The sequence below is a fragment of the Sorghum bicolor genome, chromosome 2, assembly GCF_000003195.3.
Source record: "Sorghum bicolor cultivar BTx623 chromosome 2, Sorghum_bicolor_NCBIv3, whole genome shotgun sequence".
NCBI lineage: Eukaryota > Viridiplantae > Streptophyta > Magnoliopsida > Poales > Poaceae > Sorghum > Sorghum bicolor.
In genome coordinates this window covers 65,495,536-65,522,876 of record NC_012871.2, presented here as the reverse complement: position 1 = coordinate 65,522,876, position 27,341 = coordinate 65,495,536, and the positions used below count along the sequence as shown (strand labels likewise).

At 44.2% G+C, this 27,341-nt stretch overlaps 6 protein-coding genes across 7 annotated transcripts; 2 read left to right on the top strand and 4 right to left on the bottom strand.

Annotated features, from left to right (window-relative positions):
- On the bottom strand, positions 77-2,376 carry LOC8062069. Its single transcript, XM_002460509.2, has 3 exons — positions 1,345-2,376; positions 497-857; positions 77-416 (listed from the first exon to the last, which is right to left on the bottom strand). Exons 1-3 carry the CDS (start codon positions 1,723-1,725, stop codon positions 235-237), a joined length of 924 nt encoding a protein of 307 aa, XP_002460554.1. The 5' UTR covers positions 1,726-2,376; the 3' UTR covers positions 77-234.
- LOC8054886 lies at positions 3,817-5,194 on the bottom strand. Its single transcript, XM_002460508.2, has one exon. The coding sequence runs from the start codon at positions 5,119-5,121 to the stop codon at positions 4,006-4,008; it is 1,116 nt and encodes a 371-aa protein (XP_002460553.2). The 5' UTR covers positions 5,122-5,194; the 3' UTR covers positions 3,817-4,005.
- On the bottom strand, positions 5,466-8,764 carry LOC110432926 (vacuolar protein sorting-associated protein 22 homolog 1-like). The gene is made up of 7 exons (XM_021454165.1): positions 8,571-8,764; positions 8,362-8,472; positions 6,886-7,021; positions 6,642-6,796; positions 6,362-6,469; positions 6,104-6,193; positions 5,466-5,834 (listed from the first exon to the last, which is right to left on the bottom strand). The coding sequence occupies exons 1-7, from the start codon at positions 8,619-8,621 to the stop codon at positions 5,727-5,729; spliced, it is 759 nt and encodes a 252-aa protein (XP_021309840.1). The 5' UTR covers positions 8,622-8,764; the 3' UTR covers positions 5,466-5,726.
- Positions 8,973-14,725, top strand: LOC8054885 (4-hydroxy-2-oxovalerate aldolase). Of its 2 annotated transcripts, XM_021454164.1 has the most exons (7): positions 8,973-10,413; positions 10,592-10,767; positions 10,864-11,206; positions 11,290-11,336; positions 11,581-11,673; positions 12,687-13,011; positions 14,391-14,725. In XM_021454164.1, exon 1 carries the CDS (start codon positions 8,992-8,994, stop codon positions 10,180-10,182), a length of 1,191 nt encoding a protein of 396 aa, XP_021309839.1. In that variant the 5' UTR covers positions 8,973-8,991; the 3' UTR covers positions 10,183-10,413; positions 10,592-10,767; positions 10,864-11,206; positions 11,290-11,336; positions 11,581-11,673; positions 12,687-13,011; positions 14,391-14,725. The 2 variants fall into 2 exon arrangements, with proteins under 2 accessions (XP_021309839.1, XP_021309838.1); XM_021454163.1 differs by having other exon boundaries at positions 10,592-11,206.
- On the top strand, positions 10,876-14,802 carry LOC8061342 (rhodanese-like domain-containing protein 14, chloroplastic). The gene is made up of 6 exons (XM_002462661.2): positions 10,876-11,206; positions 11,290-11,336; positions 11,581-11,673; positions 12,687-12,825; positions 12,909-13,011; positions 14,391-14,802. The coding sequence occupies exons 1-6, from the start codon at positions 11,020-11,022 to the stop codon at positions 14,506-14,508; spliced, it is 687 nt and encodes a 228-aa protein (XP_002462706.1). The 5' UTR covers positions 10,876-11,019; the 3' UTR covers positions 14,509-14,802.
- On the bottom strand, positions 15,007-18,529 carry LOC8054884 (ras-related protein RABA3). The gene is made up of 2 exons (XM_002460507.2): positions 17,732-18,529; positions 15,007-15,725 (listed from the first exon to the last, which is right to left on the bottom strand). The coding sequence occupies exons 1-2, from the start codon at positions 18,010-18,012 to the stop codon at positions 15,236-15,238; spliced, it is 771 nt and encodes a 256-aa protein (XP_002460552.1). The 5' UTR covers positions 18,013-18,529; the 3' UTR covers positions 15,007-15,235.

Genomic DNA, 27,341 nt, shown 5'->3' with positions numbered 1-27,341 from the left:
AAGAGCAGGACAGTCAAGAAGAAAGTGAAATTCACGTTCAAAGCAAAGTTATGAGTAGTCTTTGTTGAATAAGATCTTAGGAAGAAGATCAAGTAAAAATATTATTTGGACTTGACAGATCTATGAGCACAGGGGGGAATTTTTTTTCTTAATGAATTTAAGATATCATTTGCGTTACATATGACCATCTGAGCAATCAAGATTGTTATTGATCGTACATATTCCTCACAGAAGCTATTGTTTTCTTCTAGGAAAGGGACTCAAAAATCTCATCTTAAAACAGTAGTCCAATGCAACAGCAGCAGGCAGAAATATGAAAATGTTCTCAACCACACTGACTGCACCATCAAGAGTAACTGATATTAAGGTATCAGTACTCAGCTCGAGGGTTCTACCAGATTCCAGCAGAGCAAGGCCTGCAGATAGTTTAGTTCCAGTAAATAAAAGAACATTCTCAGGAATATGAGCTCTAACAAACCATGTTGCCTGGTTTTACCTCTAACAAAAGCAAATGCAGCAGGAGCCCCAGTTTTTAGTTGGATATTATCCAGATCTCTTCTAACAGCGTACCGGAATGTGACACCAAACAAAGCACAACATATGAAAACAATTGATGACCGAAGGAATAGTTGTGGCAGATCTTCAACTTCATAGAAAGATATGGGCAAACTAGCCAGGACACCAACTATAGAGGAAATTGCAGCAGCTTTTACAGATTCTATTCTCTCACTATCTTGATCAACATCACCACTTGACATATCTCCAAAGCTTCCTTCCTCAAGACTAGAAGACAAGGATCGCTGAGCTTCATCAATCATTTCTCTTGCTTGAAGCAATTCCCGCTGGGACTCTGCAATCTTGTTTATAAAAAGAAATTTATTAAAAAGAAATAAAAAGAAAGAGACCAAACAAAACATCACGCAATAAATATTCATGTTTTCCCAGCATGTCAGGAAGAAATTTGGATGATTGCAGAACTTCATTATCAAATACAGTTGACATCATCTCTGACAGTTGCATATAGCCAAAGCTACAACAGCAGCATTCGCAAAGGGCCACACAGCTTAGTAAGATTGCATCTCCCAGGAACAACATGGCACCCGTTCGTGCTTCGTGTTGGCCGTGGCCCGTGGGGGTCTGTTCTCTGTGCAGCAGTGTGGGAGGCTGAACGCTAGTGCATGCAGGACAGAACAGGACAGGACAGGTCGCTCTACTGTGAGCGACCCACGATCATGGATTCATGGGAAACCATCACGGCATGGGCATCGTTCACTGAGCAGGCAAAACATCGAACAAGCTGGAGTCACCAAGCGTGTCGCGGTGGATAGCAGAATGTCAGCATACCTCATCGCGCCGCTTCTCGAGGCGGCGAACCTCGTCGCGGGCGAAGCGCGCGGCGGCCTCCTGGCGCTCGATGTCGGCGAGCGCGGCGCGCGCGCGCTCAACGCGGCGCTCGGCGTCCTCGACGCCCTCGAGCAGGGCCCGGTTCTCTTCGCGGCGCAGAAGCTCGTCCACTTTCTCCCCCACCGCTGAGCTCAGCCAAGACGCCGCGGCACCGCCGCCCCCGCTTCCGCCTCCGGGCTCGCTCCCGTCCTCCCCGGTTGAGGACCTCACGCGGACACCCCCATGGAAGCGGCAGCGGCGCCGCACGGCAGGCTGAGCAAGGGGACCCGCGGGTACGAGAGGGGACCCGACGAGCGGGCGGAGGAGCAAGGCGCGTTGCATTCCCGCCCGACCTGCGTCGTGTGTGCTTACTGCTTAGCGGCGGCCGCTTGCTCCGGGTGGTTTGGATTGGAAGAGGACGGTGAGGAGTTCACTGTTCGCAACTTGCTGCTGGTGGAGTCTCTGACTCGCTGCAGATTGACCCCACCCCGATCTCCCAACCAATACGAACCCCATCGGACCAACTACTGGCCACGGATGCGCCAGGAAGGCAGGAAGCAAAAAGTTAGAAGTGCACGAGACAATCGCATGGCCTCTGCTACTACAAGGTCGAACTGATCAGACACATCTACGATCTGACTCTGCAATCTTAGGGTTTAGGGTTATGCAAAACAAAAGGGAAGAAGTTCAGAGTTCAGTTGCATACAAGAACCGCTACAGTAAACAAAAGGGCAATCAAAGAATCAGTGGCTCCTCTGAAGTTTCTGAACCAACTCATCCACCAGGTTATAAAAACAAAACGTCTGGAAATCGATGGCTAAGCTAGGATTGGGTTTATGAAATGAATATTGTTATAGCAAGTTAAGAAGATTTGGATCTGAAATTTGCCTAATTTGCATTAGTATCAGGACTTGAGCAGACTCAAAAATGCATAAACTGATCAAGGATGACAAGTAACTGAAAATTCGCAAAGCGAGCATAAGTGCATTGCCGGTTTCTGAGTTCTCAGTACTACTATAAGGGCAACACAGATCAGAGACCAGAAAATACCATGCACATGTGCGCAGGTCAGATATTGTAATAAGCACAAAATTTTACTCACCGTCCCAAAATAAGTGCACATCTCACTTCTCGATGAGTCAAACATCTTTATGTTTGATCAATTATAGAGAAAATAATAGCAATATTTGCATCTCCAAATAAACTTATTATGAAAGTATATTTCATCATCAATCTAATGATACATATTTGACTCCTCAAGAAGAGAGATGTGGACTTATTTGAGACAGAGAGAGTACATCTGAATGACTGCAGTAAGTTGTAGGATCTCCTACTGAAGTATTGTTCAATGTTCATGACAAGAAATCAACAGGGGCCATCTAATATGAGAATGAGCAAGTAATCCTAACCAATCTCCAGTGAGATGATACTGCTTTCTTTCATTATCCACTACAAGATACAAAATTCCAGATTCTCAAAATCTCCAGAAATGGAAGGTACAGAATTCTTGTGTGGAAAACATGGCAGAGATTTTTAACCACAAACCATCAGACAATTGGTGTAACCATTTACTCAGGCGGTCTGGCCTTCCAGGTTATTTAAAACGTGTAACTAGTATTTTTCATATTTCTTCAAGGGCACATGCTCTTTGAACTATAAATAAACTATGTCCTTTGCTGAGTTGAGCATAGCAGTCAGTCAGTCACATTGTTTAGCCAGGACAAAATAGCAATCAAGGGTGTAGAGCCTAAGTGGGAAAAGAAGTAAGTGTATCCACATAGATCATTCAGAAAATAGGCTTATGTAATGCAAACATCCTCAAGAATATCAGGTGTTGAGTTAAATCTTCTGCTATTCCTCAGGTTTGGTTCTACTATGTCATTGTAAGTAATTTTTTTTTCTCAAACACACCTCGTTGCAAGTAAATTGTTATGGTAGAAGAATGGTGGTAACCTTTAAAGTTTTTTTGTTATATGGATATCCTGACAACTTCCCCTAAACTAATTTTGTTCTCGAGAGGGAAAATTACATCTCCTGAACTAACTAATAATCATTTCTCTCAGCACCTGAACTATCTACTTCTAAAATTGAAAAGACATCCAACATGTTAAGACAATAAAGACCTTAGTAGTTTGAAGTTGGTTTCACACACCATGATAGATCAATACCAATGAGCAACTTTATGAATAGCTTGTTGGTTGAAGACAAACTCACCAGTACTATAAGATCAATCCATGATAAACTAAATTTGTAATTCCATACACAGAATTGTCCTCACTATTGTTGCGATGTCATGGTAATAATCATATACCAAGAAAGAAGCAAAATTAGATCAACCAAGGTCTAGAAAGGAGCATAGCGCATAGACAAACCATCCATAATCCCTTACGGGCAGGATGGGCACTATCTATTCTTATAGTAACACTTAACAAATGTATTCTATACCCCAATCAACATAACAAATAACTGGTAACATGCTGTGTTTCAATACTCATTGCTGAATAACATATTGTTTACAGAAACGAAATTAAGAAATAGCAGCCTCAGAAATCAAGCAAACCATGACTTATTTCAAGTCAGAGTCAGATATTCTACATGATTGGAAAGAATTCACAACCAGCATCAACACAGGCTGGGGAAGACCCAGACTGGAGGTCTGATAGGTGAATTGTTGTTCAGGGGTGGTGCACCTGGATAATCAGCATAGCGAACATCACAAGTTCCATCAGCCAAGGAGTACTCATGCCATTCACCCAAGCGCGGCCCAGCTGCATATAAGCAATCCCCTCGGATTCCTGGGTAATCTGGACCAATACAGGCTGCAAATCCGAAGAAACCAAGAAACAGAGTCCGCCCGCCTAAGCTCGTGATTGAAACCCACTTCCCCACCTCAAACACCCACCGATAAACATGGTACATCATCATCTCCGTGTGATCCTGACTGATGAGCAACACATCACCACCGCACTCGCCGAGCGTGAACTGTCCTCCCACCGGCTTGCTGTCGTCATCCACCTCCTCTCCTAGAATCGACAGTTCCAGCAAACTATCAGACAGTTCGACTGTGGCAAGACGGAGGCCATTTACCAGGGCGTAGAGGGTGCCATCGACGAAGAGCATATCGTCAACAACGTGGGGCGCGCCCGCGGTAGCCACGCGCCAGAGCGCGTCCCCAGGGTGGCAGTGCTGGACGTTGGCCCTGCCGGGCAGGAAGAGGACGGCAGCCAGGTCGTCGGAGATGATGACGCGGGTGAACGGCGCGGGGACCTTGGGGAGGCGGAGCTGCTCACCGGAGAAGAGGTGGAGGAGCAGGAGCCTCGGGGGGTAGTGGGAGGACGCGGTGGTCGCGGTGACGAGGTACCCGTGCGCGTAGTGGAGGGTGCGGCGGGAGGGGGGCAGGTGATGGCCCCAGGGGAGGCGGAAGCGGTGGAGGCGGCGGAGCGAGAGGTGGAATAACGCCTCGGAGAAGGAGGGGAAAAGGGCGACGAGGAGGAGCGGGGACTGGCAGGCGAGGGCCCCGCGGGACGGCGGGAGGACGGCGCGGTAGGCGCGGCAGGAGGCGCGCAGGGCGAAGAAGTCCTCGAGGGAGGTCAGGCGCGAGGTGATGTCGGGGATGAGGTCCAGCGGAGGGGAAGGTGAGTGCAATATAGAGGCTTCTGGATTTGAGGAGGACGTCGGCGAGGCGCTGGGCGTGGAGGCCGACGGTGAGTGTCGCCGCCGGCGCTTCTCGGTCGCCATTTCTGTCGCCTGTTTCGGCCTTTTCCCCCTTTCCTTTTCCCCTTTCCACAGTTCGTTTGAGAAAAGAAAAAGAACCGCCATGGTTGTCTTTTCCCCTTTACGCCATGGTGAAGACTAGTCAACGAACCGCGGGCAATCGACAGCCCATGGGTCGACAGCACTAGAACGGCCTCCACAGGCTAGTATTGGCCTATGGGCCTTGACCTTGCACTTACTATTTTGGGTGCCACTAATGGCCTTTTTATCTCACTGCAAGAATTTTAGTACGTTACTAATATTGGGCATCCTCCAAGAAATAGAAGCCACAAACATTCTGCCAGCCTACAAACTCCAGAAGGCCAGAATTATCTGAACTCTAAATATTGTTTTTAAAAAACTGAATTCTGAATAAGAATCCTGTAACCTTTCATATTCAAAAAGTGAGATCTTACACCTGAATTCATACACACAGGTGTACTGGACATACCAAACATTTACACACAATATTGCAAGTGCCAGAGGCAAAACAAAAAAAGCAAAAAGAATGTCATTCTTCACTTTTCAGTGCTACTAGTTGTTCCACCTCATGGAGACATGGACACATTGTGGAATTGACATATTGGGGGTCATGACTTGGCTTCAACAGCAGCTGTGTCGGAGCTGACAGTAACGCATGGGAACCAATATCTTCGTTTGCCGTCCCTATGGCCATCATCGATCATAGCAAGCCCCTCCTGCTCAATTAGGAAGGTTGAAATCGGATAATTTTCATATTGTCATGTAATCCAACAAGGAATTTTATGCTTGCTTCAAATGTCCACAGGCATGCACGGATGCATTTATGTATCTACATAGATGACTCCAACAAATTGCAAAGATCGACTATGGGTGGATTCATCGCCACAAAACATGTATTAACAATAACTGATAGCTTTTTTCTTTAGCACAGAAAAGATCCATACAGGATGCTGTTGTCATAAGGAAACTCAGGACGAAGTATTACCTTCAGCAAAGTTTCAAGAGCATCAATTGCACGCCCAGTAGACCATGAGAATTCCCTTTCGACTTGTTCTACCGTGACATAGCCCTCAGCCTACATGCCAATGATGTTATAAGCAGAGAGGAACCTAATAAGAAATTTAAAGCTTCAAACCTACTCTTGTTTACTAATATTTACAGCTGCTATAAATGGGCCTTTGTTAGCCAACATCATAATTGGCATTGCTTCTATATACTGACATCAAATATTACAAGCACAAACCTGAGCTAGCCCAAGTATCCCACTGTGGTCTTTATTTAATTCGGTAGGAACCGAACGCACAAGCTTCCTCCTCCCGACAGAAATTACTTCAAAACCACTGCCAAGGACCTGTCAATCCACAAAGGATCAGATGAGATATATATCTTACTGAGTATATCAAATTCGTCTGTACTGAACTAACATCTGTTAATTAAAGGACAAACTCATTGAAACAACCTACATGCAATTTCAAAGTTCCAAGATAAATCATAAATGGATCACTGAAGCTTCATAGTCTTACTTTTAGCTTGCTTATAGCACGTAAACAGTCATCTTCAGATAATGATTCCAGGGTAGCTTTTCTCTTCTGACCAAGCAGTTTGCGGAGATCCAATAAATCAATCAGGCCACCATTATGCGATCTGGTTGCAATGCATATGTCAACTATCTGAACTCCTGCCACGATAGGCATCAATGGTAAGCATACAAGATTTACTTTCATAACCAGAAGAACGCTCAACAAAGCTTAAAGTGAGTATGCCAACCAAGTTCATAGTAGAAGTCACCAATCCCTAGAAGTTCTGCCCAGACTCCTTTATTGGATGCCAATGGATCTACTCCAACTTTTGCGCACATCTCATGAAACTGCTGTCTAAATACCGGGTTTTTACGGATGTCACTCTGCAATAGCACAATATGAACATGTAACATTACCAGAGAGAATCAGAGTCCACTTTGCCATTTGAACTTTGAGGTGAGTTAATAGAGCCATGTCAGAGGAAAATACTATTTCTTCCATTGACTTCTTTTGTGAGAATGGGGATTGTTGACTGAATTGACATTACTCCCTCCGTCCATTTATCGGCGTCGTTTGAGCAAAATCACGATTTCCAGGAGTCGGCATCGTCTAAGCTGGCCCCTCCCATTTTTTCTTGGGTTCTTGCGCACGAGACGCTTCGTATGACATGCGGAGTTACTACGCTGCCGCGCTCCTGTAATCCTCATATACGACTCGTCCGCTCTGTTTTCTCATCCTCACGTACTGCAAGTCGCTCCACCTCATGGTGGTACATACCACACTGCCGCTTAGCTCTGTTGCCTATTTTTTGTTATCTCTGGTGCTTGCAGAAATTAGTTTGCATCATGGCTGACGTTGCCTAATTTCTGCAAGTCGCTCAGTTGCCTAATTTTTTATGTCTGGTGGCGAAATTTTTGGTATGGAAGGCATTTGATGGAACGTCCATCACGGCGCAGGAACACAGGATGCATGAGCGCACGGTCGCTGCATGCAGAAATTAGTTTCCGCGGCCGCACGTGCCTTCCTACTTGAGCACACAATTATGGCCGGGATAATGGCGTTTTTTCGGCAACGTGAGCGCGGGTTAATCGGCAAGTGGAACAGACGCCGGAGAGTAAACAACAGCACAGCAATTAATTGCAAATCGGCGTGGCTTTGGTGCTCCTTGGTCAACGTGTCAGAAGCTAAAACGATGCCGATTTATGGACGGAGGTATATAAGTTACTCTCCTGGCCTATTAGAAAACTCTCACTTAAAATCTACGGGTTGTCATATTTGATTGCTTCATTTTTCAGATATGTATTGTGTTTCTGTTAACACTTGATTGGTCTTGGATCTAAGAAGACCATGTTTAATACAATAGCAGTTGCTGCAGCATCTACATATTTTCTAAGTACAACCATTTCATTTCTAGTTAAGGAAGCAGATAATACATACAAGCATAAATAATGTTTTTTGAAGGAATATTGGCAGGAGAGCTGCTCATTCATTTAGCAGATGAGTTTAAAACAGAGAGTTTGCAAACCTCATGGATTCTCCCAATCCCAGCAGGCCATGAGGTTTACTGTTTGATCCTACACTTAATTACATAAAAGATGGGTAATCCAAACCTATATCATCATTCAAGAAGCCAACGGATAATTTGCAGTTTTAGGCATATAACAATTGTCATTAGACTTTCTTTCTCCTTCGACATCCAACTAAATACAGGAGAGTGAATTACCTTATGCTTGCGAGCAAATTCCTCGAGCTGTGACCGGAACGTCGCAAGCTGCTCCTTCATGACATCGGTCCTGACCTTGGCCACATTCTCCCCGACCAGCCGGAATTGGTCCTGGAAGTTCCGAGAATATCCCTCATCTCATCTTCCAACCAGGGGGAAAAAAGAGCACAGATTCTCTTACTTAAAACGAGCATAAGAACTGCACATACGCGAGTAGCCGCCGCATTCTGCAAGCCAGCGATCCCAGGCCTCCTCCTCATGCTTCCCCGTGGTGACCACGGCAGCGAGGACACGAGCTCGAGGCGCCGAGACGGCGCGAGCTTGGGCGGAGATGGAGGTCGAGCTCGGGGCCGTCAGGGAGGGCTTGGGAGGCCCAAGAGCCGCCGGAAACGGCCGGGTGAGGCGTGGGGGAGAGCGGATCGTTTGTGGCGGTGCTCCTTCGGGCGGGCAGAGTGGGCGGCGGCGCTGGAGAGAACGGGAGGGCGGGGCGGGGCGGGGCGGGGCGGGCTCGAGCTGGGCACGCCGCACGCGTGGAGATTGGGGAAGGAGGCTGCGCGGGGGCCTGACCGCCCGAGGAGCCCTCCTCGTGAGTTCTAGCGTGCCCACGTTCCAGAGACGCGAAAAAGAGCTATGCCACGGTTAGTTCCACGTCGGCAAGCGCACGGCACGGCACGGCACGGCACCGCAGCACGTGACACGACAGACGACACAGTCACTCCCACAGCCGCCGGACTCGCAGTCGCAGATCCCACCCCCGCCGACCGGCCGGCTTCGCTCGCCATGGCCGCCACTGCCTCCTCCCTCTCCCACCTCCTCCTCGCCCCCAAGCCCAGACCCAAAGCTCAACCAAACCCCTCGCATCTCCGCTCCCACAGCATCACGAGCCCGCTCCCCTGCCGTGGGCGGCGCTCCTCCCTCGGGGTCTCCGCCGCGGCATCCGACCTCCTCTCTCCCGCGCCCTCCCTCAAGTCCCGCCTCGCCGCCGGGGACACCCTCTACGGCCTGTTCCTCCTCTCCTTCTCCCCGACCCTCGCCGAGCTCGCCGCCCTCGCCGGCTACGACTACGTCGTCGTCGACATGGAGCACGGGCCCGGCGGGATCCCCGAGGCGCTCGCCTGCCTCCGCGCGCTCGACGCCGCGCGCACCCCCGCCGTCCTCCGCCTCCCGGAGGCTAGCGCCGTCTGGGCCAAGAAGGCGCTGGACCTCGGCCCCGCGGGCCTCATGCTCCCCGCCATCGAGTCCCCCGCGGCCGCCGCCGAGGCGGTCTCCCACTGCCGCTACCCGCCGCGCGGGGTCCGCGGCGCCGCGCACCCCATCGTCCGCGCCTCCGCCTACGGCTTCGACGACTCCTACATCTCCCGCTGCGAGGACGATACGCTCGTCATCTGCCAGGTCGAGACCGCCACCGGGATCGCGGAGATCGACGCCATCGCCGCCATCGACGGCGTGGACGTCGTGCAGATGGGCCCGCTCGACCTGTCGGCTAGCATGGGATACCTGTGGGACCCTGGGAACAGGAAGGTCCGGGCGGCGCTGAGGGAGGCCGAGAGGAAGGTGCTGGAGGCCAGGAAGAAGAAGGTGGCAGCGGCCTCGGATGGCAATGCTGCTTACTTGGGTGGGTTTGCAATGCAGAATGACCCGCCAGAGCAGCTCAAGTTGAGGGGTTACCATATGGTGGCTGGCGCAGTGGACATTGCCATGTTCCGCAAGGCGGCATTGGATGATGTCAAGCGGTTTCGAGAGGCAGTGATGGAGATCGGCGAGGAAGGTGATGAGGATGAGAAGGATGAGAAGGAAAATGACGGGTACTGGAGTGAGTGAGTGAGCAGTGTAGAACAAAGCTGAGCTGAAGCATGGAGAGAACTGGCTGTGGGGTTTTGTTCTGGTGATATGTTTTTGTTCTGGGTTCAGAGGGTCTAAGCGAGATCTTACGCCTTGTTTAGTTCGCAAAAAATTTTGGTTTTGACCACTGTAGTACTTTCATTTTTATTTGACAAATATTGTCCAATCACGAAGTAACTAGACTCAAAAGATTCATCTCACAAATTACAGGTAAACTGTGCAATTAGTTTTTATTTTTATCTATATTTAATGCTCCATGCATGCGACCAAAGATTCGATGTGACGAAGAATCTTGAAAATTTTTGCAAACTAAACAAGGCCTTAAGGAGCCCAAGAATCTCTGGCTTTAGCTGTACTCTTGTTTATTAGTTCATCATTTAATTTTCAGGTGAACAATCTGTTTGGGCATCTTAAGTATCCCCGTTTGTAGGATGAAACTTGGAACTGGTGGCTACCAATAAAGTGCTGTTCTTTTTCCTCCCCCAGTTCTTTTTAACGTCTGGAGAAGTCTGGATCGTTTCGTCCAAACGTTTGAAATTATATCATGGGATGGGAAACACACAGGTAATTTTCCAGGTTGTTGGTGTGGTGGGGTCCGGGCAAGCTACACGCCCAGAATCCAGATTGTCCATCTCAACACTTGCTCAACCTCCACCACAGGTTCAGATATGCAGCTACATCCAATCCAAAACCAGTGGGTCCTTTGGACATTTCTGCTTCTAAAAAGATCTCCTTCCAGTAATAGTATGCAGCCTTAGGAGAAGCGAAGCTGTCTTCTAATTCTCTCGAGTCCATAGCTTTTGCTCTTCATCTCTCATGATCACAATGCTTGCAGCTAGTTCTGTAGTGAACAGCAACCTTGCTTGCTCATCAAGGATATCATCCTGTTCGGATTTCACATCTGGCCATTCATGGCGTCCCATAGAGGCTGTGAAACTCCATCGTCGTGCTGTGAGCTCAATACGTATAAGTTGTGCTGCTACTAAACCTGCAAAGACTCCTGGTACTTTGATTATGCTCTCCAACTGTTTTGGTTGTATGCAACTGTTAGTTTATTCCGATGTCGCTGTTTGTTTTTCCTTACAGCTGAAGAAGAATGGAAAGTTAAGCGGCAACTTCTAGCGGAAAAGCGGGTAACTTGCATCACTCTACCATGTGTTTCCTTTGTAAATATCTTTGGGAATTTATTATGAAATACTTAATCTTTAGTTCTACGATGAGGTGGGTTTGAACTACATGTGACATGTGTGCAGGTTGAAAAAAAAAATTCTATGTGATGTCCTTCTTTGTAATTTAGAGGAACATATCTACCTTAGTTCTATTAATTCACTGTTGGCTTATGGTGAGCCTACCATGCTTAGCATATTTCATTTGCAGGTACGCAGTGTTGATGTGAAGGAAGCACTGCGCCTTCAAAAGGAAAACAACTTTGTAATTCTTGATGTCAGGCCAGAAGCAGAGTTTAAAGAGGTCTATATTTTTATGCTGTTTATAGTTACTCTATATTTTTATGCCACAGTTTTAGGTCTCCGGTTTAGGGTAATAACATATCAACATGTATTTTGCCATTTCTTAGGTAAAAATACCACCGTTAGGAATTTTTTGCAATAGTGATCACATGCTGGACAGTTCTAAAGTCTAAACTTCTGATTGAATATATTTTCTGCCAACTTAACACTTCTTTTTTTTTTACGGAGGAAAACCCTGCTTTTATAGAAAGCAACCAGTCTTTACAGCAAAAGAAAAGAAAAGAAAGAGACCAAAGGAACCGCTGGAAACACCAGCAACCAGGTTTGAACCAAAGACTGACCAAACTGGAACATCACAGCCCTCACAGCAGCAAAGAGGCTTGCACAGGAAGAAACTAAAACACTAACTAGACCTCACTCCAGATAACTCCAAAACACCTTAAAGAACTCCTTCACTCTCCATGTCAGCTGTGCGCTTCCAGAAAACCGTCAACCAGGACTTCATTCTTCCAAGCCTGTCATCCAAGAACCTAGCACCACCCTCCTTCAAAAGGATACGCCATTTCTGAGTAAAAGAGAATATTTTATAGAAAACCTCAATAGAAGACCTTGAAACTTTTTCTCTATCCCCAATTTTATTTCTAACGTTCCACAAACCCCAAAGGACTATCATGAAGATAAACAACTTGATATGGTAATCTCCCCCCCCCCCCCCACACACACACACCCCACTAGGAATCCAATAATAAAAAAAACATCTTCCATGCTCTGTGGAGTTCTATCCCAACCTAGTGCTTCTTTAAAAGAGAACCAGATAGTTCGAGCAATGTGGCATTGAAAAATTATATGACCATTTGTTTCAATTACCCCACATAAGCAACAAGTTGACACTTCTTGCTCTTTACTATCTGTTGTTTGCTTCATGTCATGGGTTTCATTACTCTACTCCAAGATTTATTTTTCTGTGGCAGACTGGCAGTTGTATAACTTTTATGGTTTTTTATCCATATGTAGGCTCATCCACCTGGTGCCATCAATGTACAAATATACAGATTAATCAAGGAATGGACAGCATGGGATATTGCAAGGCGTGCGGCGTTTGCGTTTTTTGGCATATTTGCTGGAACAGAAGAGAATCCTGAATTCATACAGAGTATGGTAGCAAACATTGTTGCTGCTGTTTGATTACTCATCAATGACACAGTAACCAGAAAAGCACGCGTTGCCTTTGTGCAGGTGTTGATGTGAAGGTTGGGAAAAATGCGAAGATAATTGTGGCATGTTCTACAGGAGGGACACTGAAGCCAACGCAAAATTTCCCTGATGGGAAGCAATCTCGGTATGTTTATGTTCTGTAATTCACACTGCAAGCTTGACAATAGCATGTGTAGTCGATCATTCTCAGTATCTGTATATTCTTTCAATAAAAATGATGGTTCTCTGAGAGACAGGTGCACACATATGTTTGGCAGTGGGGGGAAAGACTGCCCCCATGGTATTTCTTGGAAGAAGAAACCTTAGCTTTCAACCGATCAGAAAACCTCCCAAACCCGTGCAGGCCCTATAGCATGGCACCATAACCAAGACTGGCAACCACCACCCCTGGTAGGACTGCACCGCTCACACAGGCCGACCACCACCGTAACCATAAGCCAGTACCCTAGGTGCAGCGATAACCAATCGAGTTACTTAGACAATGAAATTAAGAAACTATTGGAGAATCCTCTTGATGGATGGGTTCTTTTTCAAACAATGCAAGAGAGTTGCGTATCATTTCATAAAGAAGGGAGAGACAAAAGGCGAACAAGGAAATGGGAGAGCTAAGGTACAAAACACGACCACAACTTGTCCACCTTCGACCATCCTCAAGGGTTAGGCTAGCAACATAATGAGGAGCTCATGGAGGGTTGAGGCACCAGGCCTCCAGCAAAACACCACAAGCTGCTTTCATTAGCCACTGTGAAGAGAGCCTGAATGTTTGGCCTGGCCCCTTCAAGACAAGGGCATTCCTATGTTCTAAATCTCCCAGGCAACAAGGGCAAGTCTAGTGCCAACAACCACGGTAATTCCAGCTCCAATAGTGTATATTTAAGTTGTTGTGGTTACCTGGGGTCAGGTTGGCTGGTCCAAATTATGGCGAGAACCAACCTACTCGGCCCTTCTGCCCGTGATGTGCTTCTGTCCTTAATTGGCTGGGTAATGCCTCCAGCGCCGTTACTTTGAAGAAATTAAAGTTCTCAAAGCAAACCATCACTTTAGATACATTAGCATGGGATAACATCATAGGATTCTTGTCCTATTGTGTTGAACTTCGGGATCGGAAATGATTAATAGGGACACGATTAGAGAGTTAAGGCCTTTGTGCATCTCCTTAGAGCCAGCATTAAAAAAATCAATCTCTGGGGGAAAGACTGCCTCTGTGGCATTGTCGTGCGCAGGCCGAGAAACACCCCCAAAGGCTTTGGCTACCCTGGACGTGCCATTGAGTGCCTAGAACACATGCCAACCACGAGCATCTCGCTAAAAACGACTCGGAAGCTGTTGAATTTACTTTCAAGCAGGACCTAGTATGTCTACAACCATGTTACACAGATTTATTTTACCACCTGTCTTTTTTTCTTCAGATAGACTTGTTCGAAATATTGTGCTATTTTCTCGAGAGCAAATATCAGCGTTGGAGCTTATGGCCTTATCCTCTGTTCCGGTTGATTTTGGCAGGTCCTTGATAGCTGCGTACCTGTTGGTCCTGAATGGATACAGCAATGTGTACCATCTGGAAGGAGGGCTTTACACATGGTTCAAAGAAGGGCTACCTGCTGTTGAAGGAGAAGAATGAGAAGGGAGACTTATTACGACATAGTGTTCACATGCTGGTGACTGGAGTTGCGAGGAGATTTCTCCTGCCAATGCGATGACCTGCCAGTGTGATGATGTCCTAGATTTCTCGTGGCGCCTTTGTTGCCCGAACTGTCAGTGTTTTATACTTGAGTATGACAATTCGATGACTATTAGCTTTGACCAATAAAGTGAGCAGAAGCATAGTTTCGTTTGGATCTCGAGCTTAAACTATCTTCTTCTAGTGATAGAGCTGCTGAATGAGATTTTCTTTGGGTTTTGTTTGTCCCACCAATGATGTTTTGCTAGTTTGTTGAAATCTTCGTTCAAGATCATAGTGATCTGCTAATTAGATCCGTCCCATTGTTATCACAATTTCTGTTTATGATGCCATGTGTGTAGTATCTTTATTTGTACGATGTACTCCGTACTGGAGAACATGGATCATGGTGTTCCTAGGATTTGGATCTGTCCAGAGGGTTGGAAAGGGCAAACATCCTTGTGAAAAACGAGTTTGTTGACACAAATCCGCATATTCTTTGCATCAAAAAATCGAAGGAAAAAAATGATGAATGACAGATGGATCAGATACACGTACAAAGCTTTACATGGTAACATTGCCTAATAAACCATGAAGAGTGTAATAATCTGCATCTTGTAAATGTGAAGTTCTTAGAAAAGGTATATTTTTAAATAATAATATCTCCTACATGTGCACTAAAGACGCATCATGAGCAAGCGCACTGCGAGCTCCTCTTCATGGCGCTGGTCTCCATGATGGAGCCCACATCCACGGCGGTCCCCTTGAGCGACAGCACCTCGCCGCCTCGGCCGCCATCGCCCTGGCCCTGGTCGCCGCGCATCCGGCGTGCCTCGTCGAGCTCCAGCGCCCTGCGCGACACGACGGCGAAGACCTCCTCGAGGAGCGTGAGGAAGGCGCGCTCCACGTTGTCGCCCGTGAGCGCGGACGCCTCGGAGAAGAAGAGCCCCTGCTCCTCGGCGAGGCGCGCGGCCTCGTCGGCGGCCACCTCGCGCCTCCCCGCGGGCATGTCGGCCTTGTTCCCGATGAGCGCCACGACGGTGGAGGAGCCGTCGGCGTGCGCGCGGAGCTCCTCCACCCACCGCGCCACGTGCTCGAACGTGGCGCGCCGGGTCACGTCGTACACCACCATGGCGCCCAGCGCGCCCCGGTAGTAGGCGCTCGTCACCGCCCTGTACCTGCGCTTTGCGTGCGTGCACGCGCCAGAGAATGGCTAAATCAAAACCAAAGCAATGTTTGATGTTTCTGTCGCGCCATTTACGTGTTACGCCCATCCCATCGAATCTTTAGACACATACATGAAACATTAAATGTACATAAAAAATAAACTAATTACACAGTTTGATTGAAAAACGTGAGACGAATTTTTTAAGCCTAGTTACTCTATGATTAGCCTTAAGTGCTACAGTAACTCCTATGTGCTAATGATAGATTAATTATGCTTAATAGATTTGTCTTGTAGTTTCCTGATGAGCTATGTAATTTGTATTTTTATTAGTTTCTAAAAACCTCTCCCGACATCCTTCCGACATATGTGATGTGACACCTAACAAATTTTCATCTCCAATCTAAACATGGCCTTAACTAACATTTGGATTTTGGAGGCCGAAATACTGGAGAACCAGACAAAAATTTACTGCTGCTGGGATCATTCGGAAGAGCAATTTCACTGTAATAAGTTAGGCCTTCTTTAGTTCACCAAAAAACCCAAAAACTTTTTAAGATTTCTCGTTATATCGAATCTTGCGGCACATGCATGAAGTATTAAATATAGATAAAAATAAAAACTAATTGCACAATTTGTTTGTAAATCGCGAGATGAATCTTTTAAGCCTAGTTACTTTATAATTAGAAACTAATTGCACAATTTGTTTGTAAATCGCGAGATGAATCTTTTAAGCCTAGTTACTTTATAATTAGACAATGTTTATCAAATAAAAACGAAAATGCTACGGTGCTCGAACCCAAAAATTTTTGGAACTAAACAAGGCCTTAATTAAATTTTGTTTTCTGCTTCCTGCAAGGTTCTGAAGCTGCTCTGGCTACAGGGGATTGAACAGAGAACCAATTTGACAGAAATAGAGAGGTACTGCCTAATCCAGATGCAAGACAAGATATGTATGATATTGACTCGAGATTGTTTTGAAATAGTAATGGACACGAAGGTCTGCCAAGTCTTCTCCTACACGTGTTATAAGAAATGCCGAAATTAATGGTGGCCCTGTATGTCCACTGATGGAGAGACCGAGAGATCATTTTCAGCGTGGTCGGCATGCTTAGGGACTTATCTACTCAAAATGTTTTCTTTTAAAAAAAAATTGCTAACATGTAGTATCTTCCAGTCGCTTTGAATTTTGCATTGTTATACTTTCTGCCCACCATTGTGCGTGCTTATCTAATGTTTTTTCTTTTATTATTCAAGTGTAACACTCTAATTTCTGGGATCATCCTAGCGTCACTCCGGATAGACACCACACACACACCGGCCCATGGACCTGCTCCATTCCTATGTTGCTAAACTTAATTAACACACACCATGGCCGTTTCTTAAAAAACGATGGCGGCGTAGAATCTCTGACATCATCACCACCTTTGGAAGCAACTTAATTATCATCACTTACCGAATCCCCCTCTCAAAAAACAAACGGCTACTATGACGTGAAGTTAGGCAGTATACTCTTGTCATACGCCCAGCCAAATCGAGTGAAACCAAAAAGGAAGTATTGGGAAAAAAATTTACAAAAACTAAAGCGTTTTTCAAAACGGTTTTTGTTTGTTTGTTTGTTGGTACTGTCTTAGTTTCGAAGGAAGCAAAAGCCAAAGCTTCAAATGCACACGTGTAGTGTAGCGACACCAAAAATTCCTTGGAGTAGAATACAATCCAAACGACGCACGGCTACAACACAAATGCCTATCTATATATTATCCACTGAGAATGAAGAGAAAATGCCCTCGCGGATGGAACTGGAAGGTCACATGGGATGATCTGATCCTGATGGCGAGTTGTGCGCGGCGTATCAGTATTATGACTGCAAGTATTGATTACAGCAACTGAAAAAGAATCAAGCCGTGTACGTATGCAGCACAAGAACAGCGCCGCCCGCGTTGCACCCCGGTGCCCGAAACACTGATGCAATGCAATGGCGGCGGCGGCGGCGCGGGAACGAACGTGTACGGTGCGTACCTCTCCTGCCCGGCGGTGTCCCAGATCTGCGCCTTGACGCGCTTGCGGTGGAGCGTGAGGGTGCGCGTCTGGAACTCGACGCCGATGGTGGACTTGGAGTCGAGCGCGAACTCGTCCCGGGTGAAGCGCGCCAGCAGCTGCGTCTTGCCCACCGCCGAGTCGCCCACCACCACCACCTTGAACACGTAGTCGATCTCCGCCTCCTTCTCGCTCTCCCACCGCGCCGCCGCCTCCTCCTCCGCCTCCTTCGTCCTGTTCCCCCCCTGCCCGAGCGCCACCATGGTCGACGTCCACCACCAGCAGTGCCCTGGCCCGCCTTGGACTAGCTAGCTAGATCGGCGGTCTATCTCGCTCCCCGGTCGAGCTTTGCAACCGATCATGCGAGCTGCGGTCTATGCCGGCGAGCAAGAAGGCGAGAAGAATAACATAGGCAGGAGCTGGCCGTGGTTGTCTCTCGTGTCGCTCGCAGCTGGGGTGGTGTCTGCGTAGCAGGGGCAGGGGCGCACGGCGATATGATACGCAGCGCAGCGCAGCGCTTTTGAGGTTTGCTTGTGCTGGTCAGCTTGGGGTGTGGGTGGTGGTGTCTGGGGGTGTCCGCGTGCCCTGCTTTTGGAGAGGAGGATTGCCGCGCAAAGGGCAGGGCCGGCCGGCGGCCATCATCCTGCTCCGTGTTACGCTGGAGCCTGGACTCGGCCACACTATACACTTCGCCTTGTCTCGTTCATCCTTTTCGTTTGGATTCAGCCTTTTCTTTAGATGCCTCTACTATATGGTGTTGTCTTTTGCTTCAGCCTTTCTTGCAGACGCAGCATGGCTTGAAAGGCATTGATCCGACGCAGAGCACAAGGCCACAAAAGTGAAAAATGTGAATGGGGGACGACGTTGCTTTCTGCTCGAGAAAAAGTAAAGTCACACTACTTATACATATCTTATATCTATGAACATTCTTACGAGAGAGAACCTGCAGCCTATACTTGTATTCTAGTACTGTATTTCTCTCCCAACAAAACAGGGCGAAACACACAAGGATGCATTAGAGGTCAGAAGTGCATCAGTCTCGTGACAAAATGCCGGGAATCCTGCATCGTGCGTGCCCTACCTAAGGTCTTTACAAATTGGTTGGGGGAGGAACTGGTTTAATTGACCAAGACCAACTCTGCTCATGGGGCTGGTGACGTGGTGTCACTGTCAGTCACCGGGCCATAGAATTCATTCAGAGATCATCCGATTGCAAACTCCAGAACACCGTGTCAGCGAAAGATTGACGAATCTTCATCAGGTGCTAAAATATCCCTGACGGATTTTTGATCGTAATATGGCGACCATCCAGAACCATAAGAAATATCCAGGTCCAGACGACTCCAGAGTCCAGACGCCACGCCGTTCCCGGATACATACACTGAACAAAACGTCAAGATCATGGTGGGCGGTGCGCAACTGCTACACGGATCGGATCGGATCGGATCAGTCCGCCCGGCCCCGCGTCAGGTCTCCGTCATGGCGTTGCCTCCATAGGCTAAGCAATCACGCTAGCCCTCGTTGTAATCCATACCATATACATGATCTTGTATAGTTGTATGCATGTGAATGCTGGTCTTGTGCATTCAAGAGCGCACAAGCTAGCATTACTTGAACAAGCATTTTATTACAAAGAGCCTTGTTCGTTGAAAAACTATAACTAAAAATATTATTCGTAATTTATCAGGAGAGAAAAATACTATTGACTAACAGAAAAAGTACGATTGATAAGACAAACGAACAAACTCAAAATCCCGGATTTGCAGGGCACGGGTACACATGCCAGAGCGAGGTTACTATCGTTTTACAAGGATTAAGGCCTTGTTTAGTTCATGAAAAATTTTGGTTTTCGCTAATATATTATTTTCGTTTGTATTTGACAAATATTATCTAATTATAGACTAACTAGGCTCAAAAGATTCGTCTCGCAAATTACAGACAAATTGTACAATTAGTTTTTGTTTTCGTCTATATTTAATGCTTCATGCATGCGTCTAAACATTCGATGTGATGAAAAATCTTGAAAATTTTTGAGTTTTTGGGAGGGTCTAAGGGCCCTCCCATAGTTTCTATACCTATTAATTTCTATAGACACTATGTATAAAAACTATGGCCCAATAGATCTTTTATACAATAACTTTTTATCCAATGACATTCCTTCTTGTAACATCCCTGATGTTACGAATACTAAAACTGGATCATGTCATCATAAGTATTGCAAAGCATAATTGTTGAGCACATCATTATGCATCAACTTAAAAATAAGTTTATTTTGGTTGATTGTGCTTAGGGAATTAAAGTGTGTTTATCATGCTTGTGATGGTTGTTTAATCCCTAGCTAAGGAGGGTGGTAAGGGAATAGCTAAGAAAAACCCCTAATTTCAACCCCAGTTTTTGCCCCCTTTGGTGCAATTTGAAAACTAAGCAAAATTTGAGGTTGAGTTCAATAGCAAAGTTGTAGATCTTGTCAAGATGTACAACTTTGGTGTTTTGAGTTTTTAAAGTTTTAATACATAATTCAAAGTAATTTTGAAAATACAGATTTCCAGAAAATGTCCACCTTTCCAATTTGAATCCCCAATTCAAAATATATTTGGAATCTTGAAAAGTGGCCAACATAAAAGTTGTAGAGCTCAAAAAGTTGAACAACTTTGATGTTGGGAATTTTTCAAGTTGTTTTGGAAAATCAAAAGTAATTTTGGAATTTCTAATCTGCCCCAATTCAAAATTGGAATTTTTCCCAATTTGAGATTTGAAATTCAAACTGTTTTGCTAAATTCAAGTTTTTCCACTCAGAATTAGCTTTGGTCACTTAAAGATGTTTTGTGGCTTTTAAAATTCTGAACAACTTTCATTTTGGTTGAAAATTGACTGCAGTTCGAATTTTGGGAGAATTTTGCAAAACAACAAAATAATTGGATATGGCCTGCTACAGTGTCGAGATGAGGATGGCCAGGCTCCAGTCCTGCGCGCCAGCAGGCCGTGCAGCGCCGCGTGCGCGCCTCGCCGCCACGCAGCTGCTTGCCGGCCGCGTCACCGCGCGACGTGGACGCCCGCGACCCCTGCGCATCGCCCCCTTGAGCGTCCGCGCGGCCGACCTCGAGCTCAGTCGCTCCGGCGACCAAAAGCATCAGAGAAGCTCCACCATCCATTACCCTCTACACGCAACTCCTCCGACCAATTCGAGTTCTCCAACACCTTCGCCATATCCTTGCGAACCCAGTGTACGCCCAGGAACCCTCCCTGCCCCTCTCAATCGCCCGGGAGCCGTCTTTCTTCCTCAACTCCGGCCGAAAGCGCCGCCGTGGGCGCTTCACGTGGCCAGCCCTCCTCCGTGCTTCTCCACCACTTCTGAGAAGCTTGAAGAAGTCGTGATGAGCCCCTGATGCTCCCCGACTCTTCCCCTCGTCTCCAACAAACGTCAACAGGCCGGAAATCGAGTTTCCTCCGACGTCCTCTGTTTTCAATTCGCGCCAGGGACTTCGCATTGGAATTCGACACAAGGCAAGGGTCTAACTGCGAAGTTCGTGACTCAGGTGAATAGTGCTATAAGGACTTGTTTGTAGATGTTTTGTTGAATGTTTGAAAATTCATATCTAGAGTTTGGTAGCTCCAATTTTGGTGAACCAAATTTTGTTGTGCTCCTTGAGATGTCTAGTTTTTATTAAAAATATGAAAATGTCCATGTTTTGTAGTAAAAGAATTAGTTATGATTTATGCCTTTTAATTATGTTTAAAAGGGAGAAATTCATATCTCATTCTGTGTAGCTCCTATGGGCCTGAAATTTTTATGGTGTTCTCATGATGTTATTTGAATGTTGTAGTAAAAATTTCATGTTCAGTAGATGATATATGGTTAAGTTATTAATTTATCTTGTTTAATGCTTATTAAATAGTTTACAATTAAAGTAAAAATAAATAAATATAAAATATGGTTCCTCTGCCGTTATATGAAATTGTTATATCATATAGATACATAATTTAGCTATGTGTTTGTATAAAATATCGAGTTTCTTATTTATCTTGCTGTTACAAGCGTTCTTATGATGAAAATTTATCTTTTTCATGGAAATTGCTATACTTATCCAAATGGCATGAAACTTATACAGTAGACTTTGGAGAGCATATATGAGCTGCTGTAGTTTTCTCAGAATTTACTGTGTACTTTTGATATATGGTTATTGCTTTGTCTATTTACCTAAATAAATTAATAAAAACATGAAAGGAATTTATTTAGGGATGACCATGATATTTTCTAGTATCTCTTTGATGTATTTCAACTATTGGTGAGCTGGGTTTTGCCCAGGTCCAAGTTTGAAACATAAATGAAATGTTATTTGTCTATAATTAAATTATTAGTGATTTCTGGGCAGTTTCTGGAACCTTATGAATTGCTCTAGGTAGATAATGATGGATGTGAAACTTGTCTATAACAAAGTTGTATATAATTCATGTATCTACCTGGTGTTAAATTTTAGTGGCATTTGGCCCTATAGTTTCTGAGTTATGCCTGTTTAAATTTAAGTTTCAGAAATGGTTCCTCTCTGTCAAATTCTGGATCAGTTTCTGTAGTTGTGCAATTTCAACCTACTAAACTTATGAATCATGCTTTCATGATAAAAGATGAATTGTAGTAATGTTCATAAGCTTTCCAAAATATTATGGATCATGAATTTTGGTGATCTAGAACTCTGGTTATAGATGTATGAAGCTTAATGTCTGATTCTGTCCAAGGTCTGGACAGAATTGTTTATTCATACTGTTTGGCCATTTTATCTTTCAAATCAGTTCTCGAAGATAATAACAAAGTTGTAGAAACTTATCTAAGCTTTCCAGAAAGTCTAATATCACTTTTATTGGATGTTTGGATCTCTAATTATGGTTGAATGAAGTTGTGTATATGCTGCTGTCCTGGTTATGTGTGCAAATAGAGTTGTTTGTTTTTAGCTAGCCTTTACTTAAATAATGAGTTGCTTAATTTCCAAATTAGAATTTGAGTGCTTTTGGGATTGTGTGATGACCTAAGGTCATTAACATTAATGACCTTTGGCACTTAATTATTGTTTGATGCTAATACTTAATTACTGCCATTAATATTTAATTAAGAATTGATTAAGATAAATAGAAAACCTAATCATTTTAGGTTTTGATTGGTCTTTGGGATTGATTGACAACTAGTGGTTACTTGGCATGAGATCTACACAACCTTGCTTAATGAAGATGATAAAATTTGCTTAGTAGTAATCTATGTTTTGATAACTAAGTTAGTTTGTTTCTATACCGTGAAGGTAAGTTGTACTCGAGGTAGTTATGTTTGTTGTTATCATCCAAGAACTTGTAACCTGTCTTTATCATGTCATGAACATCTCATTGATCATGCATATGCACCTCTACGTGTAGACTACGCTCTGGAGGAATCTAATCCTCAGTGGGTTGCTTCCGAGTTTGTGGATCCATCTGGTTTTGCTGAGTTGTCGGACTTCCCTTCCGACCAAGGCAAGCCCCGGACATTAAACCCTATCCTTGTATTTTCATAAAGTTATTTATATCACTTGAGTTAATATAATGCATTAGGTGAATAGGAGTTGAGTGAATCCTATTTGCTGCATTATCTACCTTGATGATTTCAATATTAACCTTGATACTTGTTTTATGTAAATACTTAGTATGCTTAGCATTGCTTATTAGATAGGTTTTCCAATGAGAAAGTTTGAAGGGTTGTTGTGGAATACTTTTATGGTTAATAATGTTTCAACTTGAGACCGGTCGGTGGACTTGCTTTAAGAATGGAGTCTTAAAGTAGTGTCTCCAACTGTGTCGATTAAGGACCGTTCCGTTGGTGGCCTGCTGTGATTGAGACCTTTGAGTACAGCCCACATGCGGTGGTAAGCCTTACCTATAGCTATTCCGATACTTGAGAACGGCTAACCGCGTACTGGGAGTGGAGAGATGGCGAGAGTAGCGTGTACCCACCTTACGGATCTGAGATGACCGGAAAACATCTAGATTGGCTGTAGGATGGTGGTGTACTGTACTCTCGGGTGACGCTGGACCCGTTCTTGTATGGGAGGATCTATAGAAAAGGTTGACATATGCAAGATTAAGTTCTACATATGTCGTGTGGTACTGAATCCCCAGCTGGGTTTAATCGATTCGAATCGCCGTGTTTCCTCGGATATGTTGCCTCAATCCTCACACAATCATCGTAGTAATAAGTGAATCTTTGGTATAAGAAAGATATGGTTTGCTTATGAAAGTTTGATAATAATTTGGTTAGTCATAAATGATAACCTCGAGTTAAAACTTGAAAGTAGGTTTTAATCTTAGTAAGCTTCTATGCAAAAGAAATGCTTTGATCTTGCTAAAGCTTTACCTTGAATCCCTATAGCCTGCATACCTGAGTCTTCACCTCTTTTATAGTCGGTTAAGTCTTGTTGAGTACTTTTGTACTCAGGGTTTATTAACCCATGTTGCAGGTGAACCTTTTGATCAACCTTTTGATGGTCGTTGTTTCTTCACTCTTGTGGAGGAGAGTGATGATGATGAATCTGATGTGTGACCTTGGGCAAGTAAAACTTGTTGTGTGGCTTATGGTTTATGTAATATAAAGTTCCGAACCTTTTATGTACTAAATACTTATGGTTTGTAACCGTTGGACTTAAGTTTCAATCTATGTTATGTAACTTTTCCGCTTTTACTCTGATTTCTCTTATCTATGAAATGTTGATCCTATATGAGTTAAAACGTGGATGATTCGGGTTTCCCGAGGACACCCGACAGACTTCTTGAGTCATTTGGAACTCGTGTACACCGATCAGAAGTCTTTGAGACAATGATAGGTGCATGTGGGCCACTTAATTCAGGAGGTTCTGCCACACTTCTCTCTCTATTCTCAACCAATCATATCATTTCATATCTTAGATCTCGTGGAGACATAGTTTCTAACTTAGACCCAGTTTCTATGATTTTTGCCTTCTCTCTTTAATAATTAACTTACGACATCAGCAAAATATTTATATGACACCATAATTAATGTTTATAGAAAACTCAACCAATCATATCATTTCATATCTTAGATCTCGTGTAGACATAGTTTCTAACTTAGACCCAGTTTATATGATTTTTGTCCTCTCTCTTTAATAATTAACTTACGACATCAGCAAAATATTTATATGACATCATAATTAATGTTTATAGAAATTATGATAGTTTCTATGCCCTAATGCTAACGACTAGGGGCCTGTTTGGTTCCACCAACTAAATTTTAGCTAGCTAAACTTTAGTCACTTTAGTAGCTAAAGTTCCAAACACATTGACTAAAAAGGGCTAAAATAGTTTAGTTCCATTAGTCACCCAAGAGTAGCTAAAATAATTTTAACTAGCTAAAAATTAGTTGGTGGAACCAAACAGGACCTAGGACTCGGACCAACAGCCGCATCATGCACTGTTGGTGCTGATGAGGAGCCAGAGCGAGCAAAGATCTCATCACGTAAAGGCACAGCGTCTCCAGGCAGGCAAAAGTTATGAAATCAATGCGACTTTGCGACGTCTAAAGCTCACCAGCCTACACAGACAGTACCACTCGAGATGAAAGATTTGTACGTAAATGAGCTTCGATCGATCGTTTGCTGCAGCTGTGGCGAGGACAGAGGAGTTAAGCTCGTCTGCTTACGATTCCGACGGGTAGTCGCCGTCGTCGTCTCGGTGCGTGCGTCCGTGCTTGGATCGGAGATGAGATGAATGCACGCTCTGGTCAGTTCTGGATCCTGATTTTTCTGATCGACGGCAACAAGGACGTGTGCGCAGCAATGGCTTTATGTATCGGCGCCAAGCGTGTGTACGGGTGAGTACGACGACGATGCCTTGTGCGTGCAAGCCTTCTCGCTTCGCCTCCCTGAATTGCTGTCCTCGCAGAGCATTGCTTGCATCGACGACCACCGCTGGCCAGTAGAGTGCCAAAGTCATGTACTGTTGCAGTAGAGTCTTGCTATCGTCATGTTCGTTTGAGTCTTCTGCTAAATCTACCGGTCATTCAACAATATTTTTATCTTAGAACAAATCAACGAATAATACTTTCAGCCATGACTTTTGTATATCATAAAATGATGTGTGTGCTCTCAAATGGTTAATGTAGTTGCAGTTTGGTGGAAAAACAGCTGGAATAGTATTAAGTCAAATTAGCAAAAATAATTGTGTGTTACAACGGGAGAAAAAAAAGCTATCAAATCTATATCTATATCTCTATTACCTAATTATATATATCTATACCTAATAATAAAGAGGCAAATTTTCACACTCTTTTTTTCGTCCATCTATTTTTTTTATCTGTCTTCGTCTAACTACTGAACGATGGAGAGTTTCTTTTATCTGAACTTATATATATAATTTGTGCTCATACAAGTTAGAATAATTTGCGTCTAAACCAATATAGAGTAGGAGTCCTAATATAAATAGATTCCTCACATCCTAAGTCTTCTAAATAGAACTCTTCATAATTAAATAGAAAAGGATAGGAATTACTATTTAGTTAGTTAGATTTCAATTGGAGGCAAAATAAAAATCAACTTCTTCTTCTCTAATAATAAAAAGATAAATTTTTTGGCTATTTTAGATTTTGGTCGAGCCCAACTATTTACTTGTTTCGGTCTAAAAATGGTTTAAACTCGTGTTAGGCTTCTGAGTTAGATTCAGTCCATAACTTTCTTTTTTCTCTAACCCATTGGACCAGGGGTCCTCGTGCCATAAACAAAAAAAATAAGCTAAAAAGAGTAGGAAACTAGATTCGAGAGGAGCATCGTTTAATTAATCTTTAGACCGGCGGACATATAAAGATATGGTGGACTGAATTTTTTATAATTATATATTAAGGAAAGACTTCTCTACCATAGGTCATGTTTTTGTCACCTTCATTTCTGTTAGCTCGCTGAATTTGAAAAATATGATTTCTTTCTTGAAAATTAGTGATAATAAGTTCAAGGGAATAGGGTGACTGTTGAAATATATTTCATAAAGAATTCAGTGGAAATAATTTGGTGTGATAATCACAAAACACAAGTCGTGGACGGATTCATAAGCTACATTGTGCACATAGAATTTGAGGGAACAGTGAGCACATAGTACAAAATAATAGCAAAGGGGTAATTAATTAGCCACAAAGTGGACCATGGCTAAGAACAATTATAATAATTGACTTATAGCTAAGAAAAAGCCGATGTGAAGGAGAGAACAGATAAAAGAGAAGAATTTGGCCCTCATGCAATTCAAGCAACAAGCTAGACATGGAAACATATACAGTGGTAAGCCCATACTTTAAGTGATGAGAAGGATGTGAAAGAGAAGATGACACATGAATAAAACAATAAAAAAGTTGCTCATATATCAAATAAGAGACTAATATCATATAGTTTAGCTAATATAGCTAAACACTTGGATTTATTAGGGCAGTCCCAATGCTAGAAACTACATATAGTCTACATATAGTTTCTATATCTATTAATTTCTATAGACACTATGTATAGAAATTATGGTCCCAATAGATAATTCTATACAATAATTTGTTATCAAATCATATTCATTCTCTCTCCATTCTCAA

Coding starts and splice junctions, on each gene's coding strand:
- LOC8054884 (XM_002460507.2), bottom strand. CDS start 18,012: ATGGTGGCGCTCGGGCAGGGGGGGAACAGGACGAAGGAGGCGGAGGAG. Junction 15,726..17,731: donor GACACCGCCGGGCAGGAGAG/GTACGCACCGTA, acceptor CGCAAAGCGCAG/GTACAGGGCGGTGACGAGCG.
- LOC8054885 (XM_021454164.1), top strand. CDS start 8,992: ATGCCACGGTTAGTTCCACGTCGGCAAGCGCACGGCACGGCACGGCAC.
- LOC8054886 (XM_002460508.2), bottom strand. CDS start 5,121: ATGGCGACCGAGAAGCGCCGGCGGCGACACTCACCGTCGGCCTCCACG.
- LOC8062069 (XM_002460509.2), bottom strand. CDS start 1,725: ATGCAACGCGCCTTGCTCCTCCGCCCGCTCGTCGGGTCCCCTCTCGTA. Junction 858..1,344: donor TCGAGAAGCGGCGCGATGAG/GTATGCTGACAT, acceptor TTTATAAACAAG/ATTGCAGAGTCCCAGCGGGA. Junction 417..496: donor TGCATTTGCTTTTGTTAGAG/GTAAAACCAGGC, acceptor AACTATCTGCAG/GCCTTGCTCTGCTGGAATCT.
- LOC8061342 (XM_002462661.2), top strand. CDS start 11,020: ATGATCACAATGCTTGCAGCTAGTTCTGTAGTGAACAGCAACCTTGCT. Junction 11,337..11,580: donor AACTTCTAGCGGAAAAGCGG/GTAACTTGCATC, acceptor TTTCATTTGCAG/GTACGCAGTGTTGATGTGAA. Junction 13,012..14,390: donor CCTGATGGGAAGCAATCTCG/GTATGTTTATGT, acceptor TGATTTTGGCAG/GTCCTTGATAGCTGCGTACC.
- LOC110432926 (XM_021454165.1), bottom strand. CDS start 8,621: ATGAGGAGGAGGCCTGGGATCGCTGGCTTGCAGAATGCGGCGGCTACT. Junction 6,470..6,641: donor GTGCTATAAGCAAGCTAAAA/GTAAGACTATGA, acceptor GTGGATTGACAG/GTCCTTGGCAGTGGTTTTGA. Junction 5,835..6,103: donor CTCTTGAAACTTTGCTGAAG/GTAATACTTCGT, acceptor CTAATTGAGCAG/GAGGGGCTTGCTATGATCGA.